Source organism: Lagenorhynchus albirostris, chromosome 9 (assembly GCF_949774975.1).
Source record: "Lagenorhynchus albirostris chromosome 9, mLagAlb1.1, whole genome shotgun sequence".
NCBI classification, from domain to species: domain Eukaryota; kingdom Metazoa; phylum Chordata; class Mammalia; order Artiodactyla; family Delphinidae; genus Lagenorhynchus; species Lagenorhynchus albirostris.
Genome location: NC_083103.1, coordinates 75564744 through 75585529, shown reverse-complemented (window position 1 = coordinate 75585529; position 20786 = coordinate 75564744). Strand labels below are relative to the sequence as shown.

The following is a 20786-nucleotide window of genomic DNA, read 5'->3' as shown; positions in this document are numbered from 1 at the left end:
TTCTAGGTATTGAAGATAAAACAGTGAACAAATAAGACAAAATTCTCATCCTTGGTGTATTTACGTTGTAATGATTATTGAGATTCATGTTACCATTGAGTGTAAAGACATTAATTTGTATTTCTCCTTCTCGTATCTGTAATCGACCCCCCTCTTCATTTCTCTGTTGTTTTAATCTTTCTTATCAACATTATTGATATTTGTGTTTGCCTAAGCTAGTGCCTTACTAAATACTTTTTATATACAATTTTATAGGGACATACAGATAAATCTCAATAAGACTTTGTCCAAAGTAATCAAAACTCTACTAACAATTTTTCTTTATTCTGCTTCTTCCAGATGATGGACAAGTTATCTTAACATTTGTTTTTAAATAAAGCTGTTAATTTTCCTTGTGTGGTCTTTAGAAAGATTCTATCAGAGATACTTCATTCTAAAAGGCCGAAAGAATACTGTTTTTTTTTCTAAGTTAGGAAGCAGTTATTTTACACATAGACATCAAGATGGCAGTAGGTCAAGTTAAGACTATGTTTGTCTTTACCAAGTGTAATTTATACCAGCTCAGACGGTGAAGGGCAACATAAAGAGTTTAAGGAAGTACCCTATAATTAGAGGTAACTTATCACTGGTGAAAAAGAGGGTGAGCTAATCTATTCTGAATTTTATAGGTCTGCTGTATTGAATGAGTATATAATTAGAAGAAGAAACTAACTGCTTCAGTTTCATGGTAACTTGATGCAGGCAAGGTTTGGGAGGAAATTGAAGCACCTAGACCTGTACTTGTAGAAACAAGGAAAGAATGTTCTGAAAACAGATAAAATGAAAGAATTATTTTGAAGGAATATATTTTATGATGTCTAGGTAAATGAATCAGGAAAAATTATACTAAAGCAAGCATTAATGGTTAATTCAACTTGCTTTAAAAGTGATTAGGGACATACCAAATAGAATGCTGACTCCCCAATATTCTCACCTGCTTCATTTGTGCGGATCATTCGAGATGGGGTGCTTGGATCTCCAGTCCCAATTGGATTGGTGGCCACCACTCTGAATTCATATTCCACCCAGGGGTTCAGGTCCACTGCCATGGCTGATTCCATGTCCCCTGTTATGATTTCTGGGACTGTGGAGAGGAAGTAGATTTCATGCCATTAAGTGAACTGGAAATGCTTATAGATCGCGATCAAAGATATCACAGGCACTGACATAATTGGCAGGCTGCTGCGTACATCCTTATAACACATGGTCATGTGTCACCTCCCATCTCATTAGTAAAATGAAAATCAATCTTCAGAAGTAAGCACTTGCACGTTAGTTTGTTGTAGTTAGAATTCTTTCATCTCATATTTGCACATAGATTGACATAACATAACTTGCCATGATCATTTTGTCAACCCCTCAGCCCCAGATAAGACACCAACTAGTGCTCTAATTTAAGCAAATAGTTCTCATATTTCTAGAGAAATTTCTTGAGCAGTTTTCTCCTCACAGTTCTGGCAAACATGCTTAGCCACTTGGCAGTTCCAAGCAGCAGAGTAAGAATATATTTCTCTAATTTAAAAACTCCAATTTGTGGTTTCAAAGTGGAAGCTCTGAACTCTCCTTGGAGTGGTTTTTGCACTACATTTAGATTTTATTAAAACATAAAATTGTGTGTCAATATAATTACCACATAGTAAAGTATTTTTTACATAGCATTTATGCTCTATTTGACTGCTTTTCTTGTTCACTCATCTCTGCTGTGTAGGAAATATTTCTGGAAGAACATTTGTTATAGAGGTGAAAAGGGGGAAAGTAGAAAACCTCCCTTATGAAGTTCAATCATTCTCTGGGTTTATATCAGCCCTGGATTTCTTTTTAAACATGGCAGGGCAGTGGCAGGGGGGAACTCTTGATCTGATGACTTGATGGACTTTTACTGTGACAAGGTGTAATTAAATGCATCTTGGATTTCCCATAAAAATCTCTTGAAATGTAACAGTAGAATATTACCAGATAATTAGCTCCCTGAAAGGTGAATGATCAATGCATAGGCAGTGTAGGATGCCTGACAAATCTCACAGCCCTACAGAGCTGACTTTTTAAAGCAGTGAAATGAAGACATGAAAAAAGTCTGTCCCCTTTTGCTGCACTGGCAAATGAGCAACATGCTTGGAGTCTAAGAGGTAGGGGATAAAGGCCACTGTTGGTAGAATACTGAGCTGTGTATGCCAAACATAAAGGTGGGAAGAAGAGATACCAAGGCACTCAGCTCTCCCTAGACCCCAACATACACTGTTTCACCAATACTTGCCTTGGGTCCCTCAGGACTTACTGTTTCATTGACTTCTGTTTATGTCAGTCATTTCAAGCAACTCCAGACAGATAGGTCGTGCCTCATCCGTTTTATTCTAATCCCCATAGAACTCTGCACATTTCCTCTTTCTGTCTCAGTTGTCATCCTTCCCTACTGTTTAAAATCCTTTTATTAGGGCCTTTGGAATTCATAATCCGTCATTAGCAAAATTGCCATATACTCATTCTTCTTTCTGAACATTCTTACAACTTTTAACTACAGTAGAAACATGAATCCACTCTAAGGCAACTTTATGCCTCTCAAGGGGTGGCCCTCTTAAGATATTGTAAAGAAGAGGTCAGTCCATCTCAGTTGTGTCTCTCTCCTCCCCACCTCCCCCACAAATGTCTCTAAAGCAAGCATGCAGGTATTTTTCCCACTTAAAAACAAATCAAAACAAAATTGTCTCAAAATTTTCTCTCCTTCCAGCCTTCACTCAGTCTCTATGTTTCTTTTATAGCAAAACTTCTCGAGAGTTATTTGTGCCTTATTTGCTATCTCCAATTATTCTCTTTCTATTCACTCTTGAACCCACTCCAATCAAGCTCTTAACCTCCAGCATTCCACTATAACTGTTCCTGTAAAGATCACCAATGGTCTCTATTGCTAAAACCGTATGGTTGGGTCTCTGTTCCTTAGACTGTTTGTTCTAACATCATGCTATTACACAGTTGATCATGCTCTTCTCTTTGAAATACTTTTCAAAACTTCTGTTTTTCTCCCTTCTGATTATGCCTTATCAGTCTCCGTTGCTAGTTTCTTTTCTTCTTCCAGGTGCACCACAGATCTACTAACTCCCATTTTTTTTTTAACTCCATGGTGATCTTATCTAGTCTCATGATTTTAAATACCTTCTGTATGCTGATGACGCCAATATTTTCAGCCATGAACTTCCTCCCTAGACTCCAAATTCACATGTCCTATGACCTATTAAACATTTCTATTTAGATGGGATTCTTAACCTTAATTTCCCCCACCTACTTCTGCAGTATTCCTTACTCAGTGAATGACAATTTCTGTATCCAAAATTTGGGGGTCATCCTGGATTTCTTTCTTTTTCCCCTGCACCACTCCAACTCATAAGCAAATTATGACATCTCTGACTTCAAAGTGTTTTGATTTCTCCACTTCCCTTTGCAGCAAAACTTCTTAAAAGAGTTGTCTGCATTAACTTTTCTCCATTTTCTCTTAAACCAATTCTTGTGAGACTTTAGTCCTTACTATTTTACTAGAACTTCTAGTGTCAAGATCATGAATTACTTCTATGTTGCTTAAATCAATGATCAATTCTCATTCCTCATCATACTTTCCAAGTCAGCAGCATTTGACCCAGCTGACTACTTTCTCTTTCTTGATAGATTTTACTCTTTTTTTCTGTCAGGCTATCACATTCTTTTTTTTTTTTTTTTTTTTAACAAATGGTTGCTTCCCCTCTGTATCCTTTGGATGGCTCCTTTTCCACAACTTCTTTCTATTCGATACTTGAGGGCTTAGTTTTCATACTCCTTTCTTCTTTATTTTATGCTTATATCCTTGGAGATGGCATGCAGTTTTATGGTATTAAATGAAATTTATATGCCAATAATTTCCTAATTTATATCTTTATTCTAAACCTCACTCTTAAACTCCAGCCTTGTATATCTAATTGCTGTCTGATCTCTTTAAAGGCGTCTCCCCCAAATACAGTCATACAGTGGTTAAGATTTCAACATATTAGTTTTGGGGAGACACAAGTCAGTCCATAGCAGGCAGGTTGTGATTTTTAAAATTTTTTTAAATTTATGTTAATTTTTGGAAATTCACTTGATGCACAATCTATGTTAGTTTCACGTGCACTACAGAATGATTTGACATTGCATACATTATGAAATGATTGCCACATTATGTCTAGTAACCATCTGTCCCTAAACAAATATATTACAATATTACTGACCATATTCTTAGGCTGTATATTACATGCCTGTAACTTATTTATTTATAACTAGAGATTTGTACCTCTTAATCTCCTTCACCTATTTCACATCCCCCAATGCCAACTTTCTGGCGATGTCTGTCTGTTCTCTGTATCTAAGAGTCTGTTTTCATTTTGTTTTCTTTCTTTTTTTGTTTTTTGAATTCCATATATGAGATCATGTGGTATTTGTTTTTCTCTGATACTTCATTAGCATAAGACCCTCTAAATCCATACACATTATGTCAAAAGGCAAGATTTCATTATTATTATAGCTGAGTAATATTCCACTGTTTATATATTTACCACATATTCTTTATCCATCTATCAATGAACACTTAGGTGGCTTCCATATCCTGGCTATTATAAATAATGCTGCAATGAACATTGGAGTGCATACATCTTTCTGAACTAGTGTTTTTGTTTTGTTTAGATAAATACCCTGAAGTGGGATTGCTGGATTTTATAGTAATTCTATTTTTTTAAATTATGCAATCAAAATCTTAATAACAAAGATACTATTTTTAACGTGGCCAAATATACTTGGCTAAGTCCAGATTTTAAAAATCAAGAGCTTGGTCGATGACAAGAGCTTGTGGAGGGAGCATCAGTGTTCTGCTGCATTTCTGCATCTGGCAATACAACAGCAAGCACCAGATTTTAGTAATCCTATTTTTAATTTTTTTGAGGAAGCTATTACTGTTTTCCATAGTGGATATTCCAACTTACATTCCTACTAAGAATGCACAGGAGTTTCTTTTCTCCATATGCTCACCAACATTTGTTATTTGTTGCTTTTTTGCTAAGAACCATTTTCACAGGTGTGAGGTAATATCTCATTGTAGTTTTGACTTGCATTTGTCTGATGCTTAGTGATGTTGAGTGCCTTTTCATATGTCTGTTGGCCATCTCTATGTTTTCTTTGGAAAAATGTCTATTTAGGTCATCTGCCAATTTTTTAATCAGGTTGTTTGATTTTTTTATTTGATGTTGAGTTGTATGAGTTCTTTGTATATTTTGGATATTAACCCCTTATTAGATGTATGATTTGCAAATATCTTCAAATATTTCAGTAGTCTACCTTTTTGTTTTGTTGATAGTTTCCTTTGTTATGCTAAAAATTTTTAGTTTGATGTAGTCCCATTTGTTGATTTTTGCTTTTAGTGCCCTCATCTGAGGAGACAGATCCAAAATAAATATTAAGACTGATGTCGAACAGTGTACTATGTTTTCTTCTAGGAATTTTATGGTTTCAGGTCTTACATTTAAGTCTTTAATCCATTTTGAGTTATTTTTGTATATGGTGTGAGAAGGTAGTCCAATCTGATTCTTTTGCATGTAGCTATCCAGTTTTCCCAGCATTATTTACTGAAAAGTCTTTCTTCTCCTCATTTTATATTCTTGCATCCTTTGCCATAGATTAATTAACCATATGTGTGTGGGTTTATTTCTGGGCTCTCATTTCCCATACTATTTTGATTACTGTAGCTTTGTAGTACAGTTTGAAATGAGGGAGAATGATACCTCCAGCTTTTTCTTTCTTTCTTGATTTTTTTGGCTATTTGGGGTGTTTTGTGTTTCCATACAAATTTTAGAATTATTTGTTCTAGTTCTGTGAAAATTGCCATTGGTATTTTGATAGAAATTGCATTGAATCTTTAGATTGCCTTAGATGGTTTGGTCATTTTAACAATATTAATTCTTTCATTATATCATTTTCTATGTATAGTATTATTTCATCTGAAAACAGTGAGTTTTACTTCTCCTTTCCAATTTGGATTCCTTCTATTTATGTTTTCTTGTCTGATTGTTATGGCTAGGACTTCCATAAAGGTAGTAAAAGTGGGCATACTTGTTTTGTTCCTGATCTTAGAGGAAATGCCTTCAGCTTTTCACCATTCAATATGATGTTAGTTATGGGCTTGTCATTTATGACCTTTACTATGTTGAAGCATATTTCCTCTATACCCACTTTGTTGAGAATTTTTATCATAAATGGATGTTGATTTTTTTCAAAAGCTTTTCTGTATCTACTTTGATATGTATATGATTTTTATTCTTCAATTATTTAATGTGGTATATCACACTGATTGATTTAGGAATACTGAATCATCTTTGCATTCCTGGTATAAATCCCACTTAACCTTGCTGTATGATCTTTTTTATGCATTGTTGAATTCAGTTTGTTAACATTTTGTTGAGGATTTTTGAATCCATGTTCATCAGTGATATTGGCATATATTTTTATTTTTTGTGTTGTCTTTATCTAGTTTTGTTATCAGGGTGATGTTGGCCTCATAGAAAGAGTTTAGAAATATTCCTTCCTCTTCAATTTTTTTGGATAGTTTGAGAAGAATAGGTACTAACTCTTCTTTAAATGTTTAGTAGAAATACCCTTTGAAGTCATCTGGTCCTGTACTTCTTTTTGTTGGCTTTTATTTTTTTTATTACTGATTCATTTTCAATACTAGTAACTGATCTGTTTTATTTTCCATTTCTTTCTGATTCAGTCTTGGGAGATTATAAGTTTCTAGAAATTTATCTATTTCTTCTAGATTGTCAATTTATTGGCAAATAATTTTTCATAGTAATCTCTTATGATCCTTTATAGGAGATTATTATTATTATTATTTATGTAACTGTTGTAACTTCTCTTTCATTCTTGATTTTATTGATATGGGCTCTCTTTTTCTTGATGAGTCTGACTAAAGGTTTATCAATTTTGTTTATACTTTCAAAGAAACAGCTCCTAGTTTTATTGGTTTTTGTTTCCTATTGTTTTATTTAGTCTCTATTTCACTTATTTCTGCTCTGAAATTTATTATTTCATATCTTCCACTAACTTTGGGTTTTATTTGTTCCTTTACTAGTTCCTTTAGGGGTAGGGGTAGGTTGTTTCCTTGAGATTTTTCTGGTTTCCTGAGGTAGACTTGTATTTCTAAAACTTTAGAACTGCTTTTGCAGCATCCCATAGATGTTAAGATGTTGTTTTAATTTTCATATGTCACCAGGAATTTTTTTGATTTCCTCTTTGATTTCTTCAGTGACCCATTGATTTTTTTTATAAGGAGTCTTTCATTTCTTAATGTTAGTTATTATTCTTTTTTCCAAATAATATACCTTAGCAGAACAATGCTTTCTTTATTTTTTTAAATTTATTTAATTTATTTATTTATTTAGGCTGTGCAGCCTGCAGGATCTTAGTTCCCCAACCAGGGATTGAACCCATACCCCCTGCTGTGGAAGCGCAGAGTTTTAACCACTGGACCACCAGAGAAATCCCCCACCATTTGTTGTTTAGTAGTATATTGTTTAGCCTCCATGTGTTTGTGTTTTTTTGTAGTTTTTTTTCCTTGTAGTTGATTTCTAGTCTTTAATCATTGCATTTGGATAAGTGCTCAGTATGGTTTCATTCTTCATGAATTTACTGAGACTTGTTTTGTGGTCTAGCATGTGGTCTATCCTGGAGAATATTTCATGTGAACTTGAGAAGAATGTGTATTCTGCTGTTTTTGGATGGAATATTCTGTAGATATCTGTTAATCTATCTGGTCTAATGTGTCATTTAAGGGCAGTGTTTCCTTATTGGTTTTTCTGCCTGGATGATCTGTTCATTGAGGTAAGCAAGATCTTAAATTCTCCACTATTATTGTGTTACTGCCAATTTTTTCTTTATGTTTGTTAATATATGCTTTATGTATATGTGTTCTTAGGTTGGGTGCATATATATTTACAATTGTTATATTTTCTTTTTGGATTGATCTCTTTAGCTTTATGTATTATCTTTCTTTGTCTCTTGTTACAGTTTTTGTTTTAAAGTCTATATTGTCTAATATAAATATTGCTACTACAGCTTTCTCTTTGTTTCAATTTGCATGGAATATCTTTTTCCAGCCCCTCACTTCCAATTTGTTTCCTTAGAGTTGATGTGAGTCTCTTGTCATTGCATATATGGCTCTTTTTTTTCATCCATTCAGCCACTGTATTTCTTTTGATTGGAGCATTTAGTCTATTTAAATTTAAAGTAATTATTGATAAGTATGTACTTATTGCTATTTTGTTAACTGTTTTGTGGTAGTTTCCACAGTTCATTTTTGTTCACTTCTCCTTTTGCTCTCTTCTCTTGTGGTTTGATGACTATCTTTAGTTTTATGTTTGAATTCCTGTCCCTCTTTTGTGTGTATCTCATATCTCTTGTAAATTTTTGGTTTGTGATTACCATGAGGTTCATATATAACTATATAACTATATAACTATATATATATATATATAATTATTTAAGTTGATGATCTCTTAAATTTGAATGCATTCTAATAAGCCTGCATTTTTACTCCCCCCAAAGTTTAATATTTTTCACATCATTTTACACCTTTTGCTTTGTGTATCCCTTAACAACTTGTTGTGGATATAGATGCTTTTACTACTTTTGTCTTTAACCTTCCTACTAGCTTTATAAATGGTTGATCTATCACTTTTATTGTATGTTTCACTTTATTGTATGTTTGTTTGCCTTTGCTTGTCTGTAAATCTCTTCACATCTGAGTGATAGCTTTTCTGGGTAGAGTATTCTTGTTTGTAGGTTTTTTTCTTTCATCACTTTGAATATATCATGCCACTTCCTTCTGGCCTGCAATGTTTATGCTAAAAATTCAGCTGATTTTTCTATGGAAGTTCTCTTGTAACTTGTTTTTCTCTTGCTGATTTTAAAAAATATCCTTTTATCTTTGATGTTGACATTTAATTATGGTATGTCTTGGTGTGGGCTTCTATGGGTTGATCTTGTTTGGGACACTGAGTGCTTCCAGGAACCTGATGTTTGTTTCCATTATGAGGTTAGGGAAGTTTTCAGCTATTATTTCTTCAAATGATTTCTCTGACCCTTCTTCTGGGACCTCTATAACATGAATGCTATTACATTAGATGTTGTCCCAGTGGTCTCTTAAACTGTCCTTTTTTTTTTTTTTTTTCTTTTGCAGTATGCGGGCTTCTCACTGCTGTGGCCTCTTCCATTGTGGAGCACAGGCTCCAGACGTGCAGGCTCAGTGACCATGGCTCATGGGCCCAGCCACTCCACGGCATGTGGGATCTTCCTGGACCAGGGCACAAACCCGTGTCCCCTTCATCGGCACGTGGACTCTCAACCACTGCACCACCAGGGAAGCCCATGTCCTATTTTTAAAAAAATTTTTTTTTCTTTTTTCAACTTGGGTGATTTTCACTACTGTGTCTTCAGTTTGATCTGTTCCTCTGTATTACATAATATAGTATTGATTTCTTCTAGTGTATTTATTTCAGATATTGTATTTTTCAGCTCTGTTTGGATCCTCTTTATATTTTCTAACTCTTTGTTAAAATTATCACCACATTCATCTATGTTCTCCTGAGTGTAGTGAGCATCTTTATGAACACTATCTTGAATTTCTTACCAGGTAGATTGCTTGTCTCCACTTTGTTTAGTTCTTTTTCTGAGGTATTATGAGATTTTTTCTTTTTCCTTTTTATCATATTCCTCTGTCTCCTCATCTTGCCTAATTCTTTGCTTATTTCTATGTGTTGGATAAGTCAGTTATACTTCCCCATCATTGAGAAGTAGCCTCATGTAGGAGACATCTAATAGACGTCCAACAGCACACTCCCTTCTAGTCACTGGAGCTATATACTCTAGGGGTCTCCCCTATTTGGGTTGCATGGACCCATCTATTGTAGTGAAGCTGACTACTGTGGGTGCTCTGGTGGGCTAGACTGGCCTCCATTCTGTTTGACTCTCAGGTGCTGCCTCATGGCTGCTGGCCTGCTAAGGACAGGGCCAAGTTTTGAAATGGTTGGCTGCTCAGCCTGGGTGGGCCCTGAGCTGGTGTCAGCCTGCTGGTGGGCAGGTAGGCCCTCAGCAATAATAGGTTAGACAGAGGACTCCAAAATGGCACTTGACAACATCAGTGTGCTTGTGGTAGAATGAGCTCCGCCAAATGGCTGTCACCAGTGTCTCTATCCCCAAGGGGAGCTCCATTGCCTCCTGCTTTTCTAGGAGGCTCTCCAAGATCAGCAAGTGGGCTGACCCAGATGCCTTTAAAATTATGGCCCCTACACTGGGACTTGAAATGTGTGAGATTTTGTGTATGCCTTTTACTAGTGGAGTCCCTATTTCCTACAGCCCTCCAATTCTCCTGAATGCAAGCCCCACTAGCCTTCAAAGACAGAAGTTCTAGAGACTCTTCTTCCTGGTGCAGGATGCCCAGGGTGGGAAGCCCAATGTAGGGCTTGGAATCCTTGCTCCTTGGGGAGAACCTCTGAGACTGTGATTATCCTCCCATTTGTGGGTCACATACCTGGTGGTGTGGGTCTCAACTACACAGTGTCTCTGTCCCTCCTCCCCATCTCTTTTATGGTTTCTTCTTTATATCTTCAGTTGCAGAATAATATTTTCTCCTAGTCTTAGGGTCATTCTCATAGGTAGTCATTCTGTAAATAGCTGTAGTTTTGGTGTGCCCATGGGAAGTGGTGAGTTAAGGATCTTTCTACTCAGCTATCTTCACCACACATCTCTTGAAATTTTAAACAGTGTGGTCAGTATGAGCCTCATTAGGAAGGTGCATTTGAGTGAACTTTTGAATGAAGTTTGGATTTAGCTATGCCAATATTTGGAGGAAAGCATCCCATGTAAAAGGAGTAACTAGTACAAGGGTATTAGATGCATTATAGGCAGGACATTAGAAGACCAGTGAGTCAGGAGCAGAGTGAGAATGGTAGAAAATGAGTTTGTAGAAGGATTGGAGGAACAAAGTCATAAAGGATTCGGGCTTTCATCCTGAGAGAAATGAAGAGACATTGGGGAATTGATACTGTGTTATCTTTAATATATTAAGCTATGTTGAAAATAGGAAGTAATTAAGGTTAAATGAAGTCATAAGGGTGGGGCAATGATTTGATAAGAATAGTGTCTTTATAAGAAGAGACGCTGGAAAACTTGCTTCCTGTCTCTCTGCTATGTGAGTACGCAGTGAGAGGGCTACTATCTGCAAGCCAGGGGGAGCATTCTCAGCAGAAATCAAAAGGAACTGGCTGACACCTACATGCTCAGTCACCAGAACTGTTAGAAAATAATATTTTGTTGTTTTAGCCACCTAGGTGATGGCGTTTGGTTATGACAGCCCAAGCAGACTAATATACTACCTCTTCCACAGTACTTCTGATCTTCCTTACAATATAATATTTCTTTATTTGTTTCATTCATTAACTTCCAAGATACTATTTAACTTACATGCTTATTATGTTCTCTGTTTATTGTTTGTCCTCACCCATGTGAATACCGTCTACACAAGGGCATGAATATTTTGTTTTGTTTTGTTCCCTCATACATCCTAAGTGCCTAGATCACTGTCTGAAGGTTTCTTGTTACATTATTGTTGAATGAATGAAAGGGGAGTTCAAATTGCCAGGTGTGACCAACAGTTAATTTCTGTTTTAATCTTGATGTAATTATTTCTGATGCAATGCTAAAAAACAAAATTAGTATAAAATTTATAACTATCCTTCCTCCCAAAGCTACATATATTTATATTCTCCTAGCCATAACTATAGGTTTTAAAGACTCTTACCTAGGGGGAGACATTCAAGATGGCAGAGGAGTAAGATGTGGAGATCACCTTTCTTCCCACAAATACAACAGAAATACATCTACATGTGGAACAACTCCTACAGAACACCTACTGAATGCTGGCAGAAAACCTCAGACTTCCCAAAAGCCTCAGGAGCAGCGGATTAAGTCTCCACAATCAACGTGATGTACCCTGTATCTCTGGAATACCTGAATAGACAACAAATCATCCCAAAATTGAGGCGGTGAAATTTGGGAGCAACTGCAGACTTGAGATATATTTTTTTTTCTATTTTTGCGAGTGTGTATGTGTATGCTTCTTTGTGTGATTGTGTATGTATAGCTATGTTTTACAATTTTTCATAGGGTTCTCTCTGTCCTTTTTACTTTTTTTTAAGTATGGTTTTTAGCACTTGTTATCACTGGTGGACTAGTTTTTTGGTTTGGTTGCTCTCTTCTTTCATTCTTTTTAAATTACTTTTTAATTTTTAATAATTTAAAAAATTATTTTAATAACTTTATTTTATTTATTTATTTATTTTTTATTTTAATCTCCTTTTCCTTTGAAACCATGTGGCTGACAGTCTTGGTGCTCCAGCTGGGTGTCAGGCCTCTGATGAGAGACAGCTGAGTTCAGAATGTTGGCCCACCAGAGACCTCCTGGCTCCATGTGATATCAAATGGTGAAAGCTCTCCCAGAGATCTCCGTCACAGAGCTAAGACTCAGCTCCACTCAACGACCAGCAAGCTACAGTGTTGGACAGCCTATGCCAAACAATTAGCAAGACAGGAACACAACCCCACCCATTAGCAGAGAGGCTGCCAAAAATCATAAGGTCACAGACACCCCAAAACACACTACTGGAAGTGGTCCTGCACACCAGAAAGACAAGATGCAGTGCCACCCACCAGAAAACAGGCACCAGTTCCCTACACCAGGAGGCCTACACAACCCACTGAAGCAACCTTAGTCACTAGGGACAGACACTTAAAACAACAGAAAATACGAAGCTACTGCCTGTGAAAAGTAGACCCCAAACACAGTAAGTTAAGAAAAATGAGAAGACAGAGAAACACACAGCAGATGAAGGAGCAAGGTAAAAACCCACCAGACCAAACAAATGAAGAGGAAATGGGCAATCTACCTGAAAAAGAATTCAGAGTAATGATAGTAAAGATGATCCAAAATCTTGGAAATAGAATGGAGAAAACACAAAAATGTTTAACAAGGACCTAGAAGAATGAAAGAGCAAACAAACAATGATGAACAACAACAAAAAAATGAAATTAAAATTTTTCTAGAAGGTATCAGTAGCAGAATAACTGAGGCAGAAGAAACGGATAAGTGACCTGGAAGATAAAATACAGGAAATTACTACTACAGAGTATAATAAAGAAAAAAATAATGAAAACAATTGAGGACATTCTCAGAGACCTCTGGGACACATTAAAAGCAACAACATTTGAATTATAGGGGTCCCAGAAGAAGAAGAGGAAAAAAAAAAGAGGCTGAGAACATATTTGAAGAGATTATAGTTGAAAATTTCCTTAGTATGGGAAAGGAAATAGTCAGTCAAGTCCAGGGAGTGCAGAGAGTCCCATACAGGATAAATGCAAAGAGAAAAATGTCAAGACACATATTAAACAAACTATCAAAAATTAAATTCAAAGAAAAAATATTAAAAGCAGCAAGGGAAAAACAACAAATAATATACAACAGAATCCCCATAAGTTTAACAGCTGGTCTTTCAGCAGAAACTATGCAAAGCAGAAGGGAATGGCAGGACATATTTACAGTGGTGAAAGGGAATAAACCTACAGCCAAGATTACTCTACCCAGCAAGGATCTCATTTAGATTTGAGGGAGAAATTAAAATCTTTGCAGACAAACAAAAGCTAAGAGAATTCAGCACCACCAAACCAGTTTTACAACAAATGCTAAAGGAACTTCTCTAGACAGGAAACACAAGAGAAGGAAAAGACCTACAATAACAAACACAAATCAATTAAGTAAATGGTAATAGTAACATACATATCGATAACTACCTTAAATGTAAATGAATTAAATGCTCCAACAAAAGATACAGACTGCCTGAACAGATAAAAACACAAGACCAGTATATATTCTGTATACAAGAGAACCACTTCAGACCTAGGGGCACATACTGACTGAAAGTGAGGGGATGGCAAAAGACATTCCATGTAAAGGGAAATCAAAAAAAGCTAGAGTAGCAATTTTCATATGAGAGAAAATAAACTTAAAAATAAAGACTATTACAAAAGACAAAGAAGGACACTACATAAGGATCAAGGGATCAATCCAAGAAGACATAACAATTGTAAATATTTATGCACCCAACATAGCAGCACCTCAATACATAAGGCAAATGTTAACAGCCATAAAAGGGGAAATCATAGTACAGGACACAAAGTAGACTTTAACATCCCACTTTCACCAGTGGAAAGATCATCCAGAATGAAAATAATTAAGAAAACACAAGCTTTAAATGATACATTAAACAAGATGGACTTAATTGATATTTATAGGACATTCCATCCAAAAACAACAGAATACACATTCTTCCCAAGTGCTCATGAAACATTCTCCAGGATACATCATATCTTGGGTCACAAGTCAAGCCTTGGCAAGTATAAGAAAATTGAAATCATATCAAGTATCATTTCTGACCACACTCTATGAGACTAGATGTCATTTACAGGAAAATATCTGTAAAAAATACAAACACAAGGAGGCTAAACAATACACTACTAAATAACCAAGAGATCACTGAAGAAATCAAGGAGGAAATCAAAAAATACCTAGAAACAAATGACAAGGAAAACACAATGACTCAAAAAATATGGGATGCAAAAAAAGCAGTTCTAAGAGGAAAGTGTAGAGCAATACAATCCTACCTCAAGAACCAAGAAACATCTCAAATAAACAACCTAACTTTACACCTAAAGCAAATAGAGAAAGGAACAAAAAAAACCCCTCAAAGTTAGCAAAAGGAAAGAAATCATAAAGATCAGATCAGAAGTAAATGAAAAAGAAATGAAGGAAACAATAGCAAAGACCAGTAAAACTAAAAGCTGGTTCTTAGAGAAGATAAAAAGAAATTGATAACCATTATCCAGAATCATCAAAAAAAAAAAAAAAGGGAGAAGACAAATCAATAGAATTAGAAATGAAAAAGAAGTAACAACTGACATTGCAGAAATACAAAGGAGCATGAGAGATTACTACAAGCAACAATATGCCAATAAAATGGACCACATAGAAGAAATGGACAAATTTTTAGAAAAGTACAACCTTCCAAGTCTGAACCAGGAAGAAATAGAAAATATAAACAGACCAATCAAAAGCACTGAAATTGGGACTGTGATTAAAAATCTTCCAACAAACAAAAGCCCAGGACCAGACGGCTTCACAGGAGAATTCTATCAAACATTTAGAGAAGAGCTAACACCTATCATTCTCAAACTCTTCCAAAATACATCAGAGGGGGGAAGACTCCCAAACTCATTCTATGTGGCAACCATCACCCTGATACCAAAACCAGACAAAGATGTCACAAAGAAAGAAAACTACAGGCCAATATCACTGATGAACATAGATCCAAAAATTCTCAACAAAATACTAGCAAACAGAATCCAAGAGCACATTAAAAGGGTTATACACCATGATCAAATGGGGTTTATCCCAGGCATGCAAGGATTCTTCAATATACGCAAATCAATCAATGTGATACACCATATTAACAATTTGAAGGAGAAAAACCATATGATCATCTCAATAGAAGCAGAAAAAGCTTTGGGCAAAATTCAACACTGATTTATGATATAAACCCTCCAGAAAGTAGGCATAGAGGAACTTACCTCAACATAATAAGGGCCATATATGACAAACCCACAGCCAACATCATTCTCAATGGTGAAAAACTGAAACCATTTCCTCTAAGATCAGGAAAAAGACAAGGTTGCCCACTCTTTCCACTATTATTCAACATAGATTTTGCAGTTTTAGCTACAGCAATCAGAGAAGAGAAAGAAATTAAAGGAATCCAAATTGGAAAAGAAGAAGTAAAGCTGTCACTGTTTGCAGAAAACATCGTACTATACATAGAGATTCCTGAAGATGCTACCAGGAAACTACTAGAGCTAGTCAATGAATTTGGTAAAGTAGCAGGATACAAAATTAATGCACTGAAATCTCTGGCATTCCTATACACTAATGATGAAAAATCTGAAAGAGAAATTAAGCAAACATTCCCATTTACCATTGCAGCAAAAAAGAATAAAATACCTAGGAATAAACCCACCTAAGAAGGCAAAAGACCTGTATGCAGAAAACTATAAGACACTGTTGGAAGAAATTGAAGAGGATACATACAGATGGAGAGATATAGCATGTCCTGGGATTGGTAGAATCAACAATGTGAAAAAGACTATACTACCCAAAGCAATATACAGATTCAATGCAATCCCTGTACAACTACCAATGGCATTTTTCACAGAACTAGAACAAAAAATTACACAATGTGTATGGAAACAGAAAAGACCCCGAATAACCAAATTCATCTTGAGAAAGAAAAATGGAGCTGGAGGAATCAGGCTCCCTGACTTCAGACTATACTATAAAACTACAGTAATAAAGGCAGTATGGTACTTGCACAAAAACAGAAACATAGATCAATGGAGCAGGATAGAAAGCACAGAGATAAACCCACGCACATATGGTCAACTAATCTATGACAAAGGAGGCAAGGATATACAATGGAGAAAGGACAGCCTCTTCAATAATTGGTGCTGGGATAACTGGACAGCTACGTGTAAAAGAATGAAATTAGAACATTCCCTAACCCCATACACAAAAATAAACTCAAAATGGATTAAAGACGTAAATGTAAGGCCAGACACTATAAAACTCTTAGAGGAAAACATAGGTAGAAGACTCTATGACATAAATCACAGCAAGAACTTCTTTGACCCACCTCCAAGAGAAATGGAAATAAAACCAAAAATAAACAAATCGGACCTAATGAAACTTGAAAGCTTTTCTGCAGCAAAGGAATCCATAAACAAGACGAAAAGACAGCCCTCAGAATGGGAGAAAATATTTGCAAATGAAGCAACTGACAAAGGATTAATCTCCAAAATTTACAAGCAGCTCAAGCAGCTCAATACAAAAATTCAAGCAAACCAATCCACAAATGGGCTGAAGACCTAAATAGACATTTCTCCAAAGAAGATATACAGATTGCCAACAAACACATGAAAAGATGCTCAATATCACTATTCATTACAGAAATGCAAATAAAAACTACCATGAGGTGTCACCTCACACCATTCAGAATGGTCATCATCAAAAAAATCTACAAAAAATAAATGCTGGAGAGGCTGTGGAGAAAACGGGACCCTCTTGCACTGTTAGTGGGAATGTAAATTGATACAGCCACTATGGAGAACAGTATGGAGATTCCTTAAAAAAGTAAAAATAGAACTACCATATGGCCCAGCAATCTCACTAATGGGCATATACCCTGAGAAAACCATAATTCAAAAAGAGTCATGTACCACAATGTTCATTGCAGCTCTATTTACAATAACCAGGGCATGGAAACAACCTAAGTGTCAATCAACTGATGAATGGATAAAGAAGACATGGCATATATATAAATGGAATATTACTCAGCCATAAAAAGTAACAAACTGAGTTTCTGTAGTAGGTGGATGGACCTAGAGACTGTCACACAGAGTGAAATAATTCAGAAAGTGAAAAACAAATACTGTATGGTAACACATATATATGGAATCTAAAAAAAGAAAAAGTTCTGAAGAATGTAAGGGCAGGACAGGAATGAGAATGCAGACATTGAGAATGGACTTGAAGACACAGGGTATGGGGAGTATAAGCTGGGACAAAGTGAGAATGTGACATTGACATATATACACTACCAAATATAAAATAGATAGGTAGTGGGGAGCATCTGCATATCACAGGGAGATCAGCTCGGTGCTTTGTGACCACTTAGAGGGGTGGGATAGGGAGGGCGGGAGGGAGACTCAAGATGGAGGAGATATGGTGATATATGTATATGTATAGCTGATTCAATTTGTTATGAAGCAGAATCTTACACACCACTGTAAAGCAATTATACTCCAATAAAGATGTTAACAAAAACTAAAGACTCCCACCCCTATTCCATATCCTCTCCATCATCCTTAATTCTAATTTCTCTTTGAAAATGATAAAAGAAAGTTTAGAATTCTGAATTCATTGCTACTTGTAAGGACTATTAAAAAATTGCAAAATAAAAGAGTTGAAGGTATTAATATTTGAGATGAAATAACATACAATATGAACTAGAATAGAAATATTTTTATAAAATTAGGATTTTTATTTCAAATGCAATATTGTAGAGATTAAAGATAATGGAGAATGTATATCAAAGGATGCATTTTTAAAGACTTGCATGTATCTTTCTATAAAATTAATCTTTCTAGAACTCTGGAGACAAGTTGGTTTCAAAGAAATTATTCTGCTTCAGAGAGAACACACAGCAACTTTAGTGGAGGACTGCATATTGATTCCAGGAGAAAAACTTGTTAAAATGCTTTTCCTGTTAAAAAATTGTATCTAAAAATTAATTAAATTAAATTAAATTAAAACAATAAACCTATTTAGTTGATAAATTTAACCACCAATCAGTCCGTGGAAACTATCCACAAAGAGGAGACATATCTACTGATTGAAGAATAGTTAAGAAACATATTTGAATTAAGTAAATAAAGGCCAATCGATTCTTTGATTATAGGTGATTTGGTATTCTTAATCAGACATAGTCAAAAAAACTAAGTCAGCTAATACTGCTCAGTAATACAAATAGGAAAGCAAGTGTTCAAATCAAAAACAAGTAGTTTGAACAGAAAAGGGGGTTTGCAAGTGAAATCATCTATTTCTTATGATTGTTTTCATACTTTCATAATGAATAAACAGCCCCATTCACAGTCACCTGTTTTAAGTCTTATTTTTGGGTGGGTGGCATTGATAAGTTAATTCCAGATGTCCTCGGCTAGAAGGCCCATGTGCGATTCATTACTTCATTTGTCAAAAATGAGGAACTCATTATTCTTTGTATTCATGTTGGCATATAACGGAATTTTAATAGCTTTTTAAATGCTAGCTTATGTGTTGCATTAACTTCATCAGAGAGTTCAAACTGCAGAACTAAATTTTTTTTTCTATCATATGTTTCTACATTAGAGCATATCTCTACTGAAATTGATTTAGGTGAGATAGTAACTATGAAAACAAAAGACCTGCCGCCCAGTGGAGATGATTTGCATCCAGAAGGACTTCTTTCCCTATCACAGGCATGAAAAAAATTATGGTCAGTGTGAGCTAGGGGCAAAACCCAGGAAACATTTGAAACATCTCCTTTAGAACATGCAAAAGGTGAGGACTGCTCTTTGGCTGGCCTGGAGGATGGCAATGCCTCTACCAGTAGCTTCAAGAGATGCTGAGTTTTAGAGAAAGGTGTGACTGACTTAGGTGAGGAACTCCTTGCTAGAGAACTATTACTCTCAAGGGCAAATAAAATTGATCATTTATAGAAATATATTTCTGAAAAAAATATATTTACTTATAAATACAGTACAACCATAGATTTTTTTTATAAGTACTTGCTGAACTGAATTTAAAAAGAACTCTCTACTCAAAAATATTTACAACATTCAAATTAAATTAGAAAAATAAGAATGCAACCTTATATCATGGACTTCTAAATAAATAAACAAATACCTAAAATAGCATGTAATCCAAACAATTAAGCCCTCTATACATACAACACACACACACACAAACACCAACACACACACACACCTCGCTTTTGTCTTTCCCTAGCTTATGCCAAAATATTTTAGCTTATATATGTATATATGCATATATATGTACAAGATATATAGATATATATACACATATCTATCTATCTATCATTATCTATTAATCTATCAAACAACAAAACGTAGAAACAGGTGAGTCAAGGTATGTAAGAAATCAAGAAATAAGAGTAACTAGGAAAATATGGAAGATTAGATGTCCTGGATTGCCATACCATGTGTTAAGGTAAGAAACACAAGAACATGGGTATGGATGAGCAAGGAAACATATATATGTATTGCAATGTACCCACAAGTGAAACTTCCCAAGAAGTAAGTATTGTAGGCAATGTGGCAAGACTGGGCAGGGAACATAGCCACAAGCAGGAGAATGAGTTTCCTGAGTGCACAACATGAGATCTGAAGGTGAATCCATTTCCTCTCAGCATAGCAAAGGGTTTGGGCTCTCACACTAAGGATGATGTGGGAGCATCTTATAAATGGAGGTTATAAGAATTCTTGTATAAACCTGTTCATGTGGTCTGAATTTGTGTCCTTTCCAGAATTATCTACTGAACTTAGACATTCCCCCAATTTCTTGACTCTGCATATCATTATAGGGTTAAAATGGAGCCAGGAATGAGTCTAATACTCACAATTACATATATTACAAGATAAATATATACGCATGTATAGTACACTATAAAGATAATCATACTGAATTCTATGAATTAATATAGGAACCTAATAACAAGAAAAACCTGAATTGTGGGACTTCCCTGGTGGCACAGTGGTTAAGAATACACCTGCCAGAAGACCTCAGACTTCCCAAAAGAGTGCGCAAGGAGAGAGGGTATGGAGCACTGCATAAACGAGCTCCAGAGATGGACATGAGGCACAGCTGTCAGTGAGGACACCAGAGATGGGCATGAAATGATAAAGCTTCTGCTGCAGCCACCAAGAAGCCTGTGTGCAAGCACAGGTCACTATCCAACCTCTCCTCCCAGGAGCCTGTGCTGTCCACC

At 35.6% G+C, this 20786-nt stretch overlaps 1 protein-coding gene across 1 annotated transcript in view; it reads right to left on the bottom strand.

Annotated features, from left to right (window-relative positions):
• CNTN5 (contactin 5) overlaps positions 1 to 20786 on the bottom strand; it is a 440969-nt gene that overhangs the window by 71288 nt on the left and 348895 nt on the right. Inside the window, exon 12 of the mRNA XM_060157909.1 lies at positions 974 to 1123. Within this exon, the coding sequence (XP_060013892.1) occupies positions 974 to 1123 (150 nt within the window). The remainder of the gene's footprint in view (positions 1 to 973; positions 1124 to 20786) is intronic.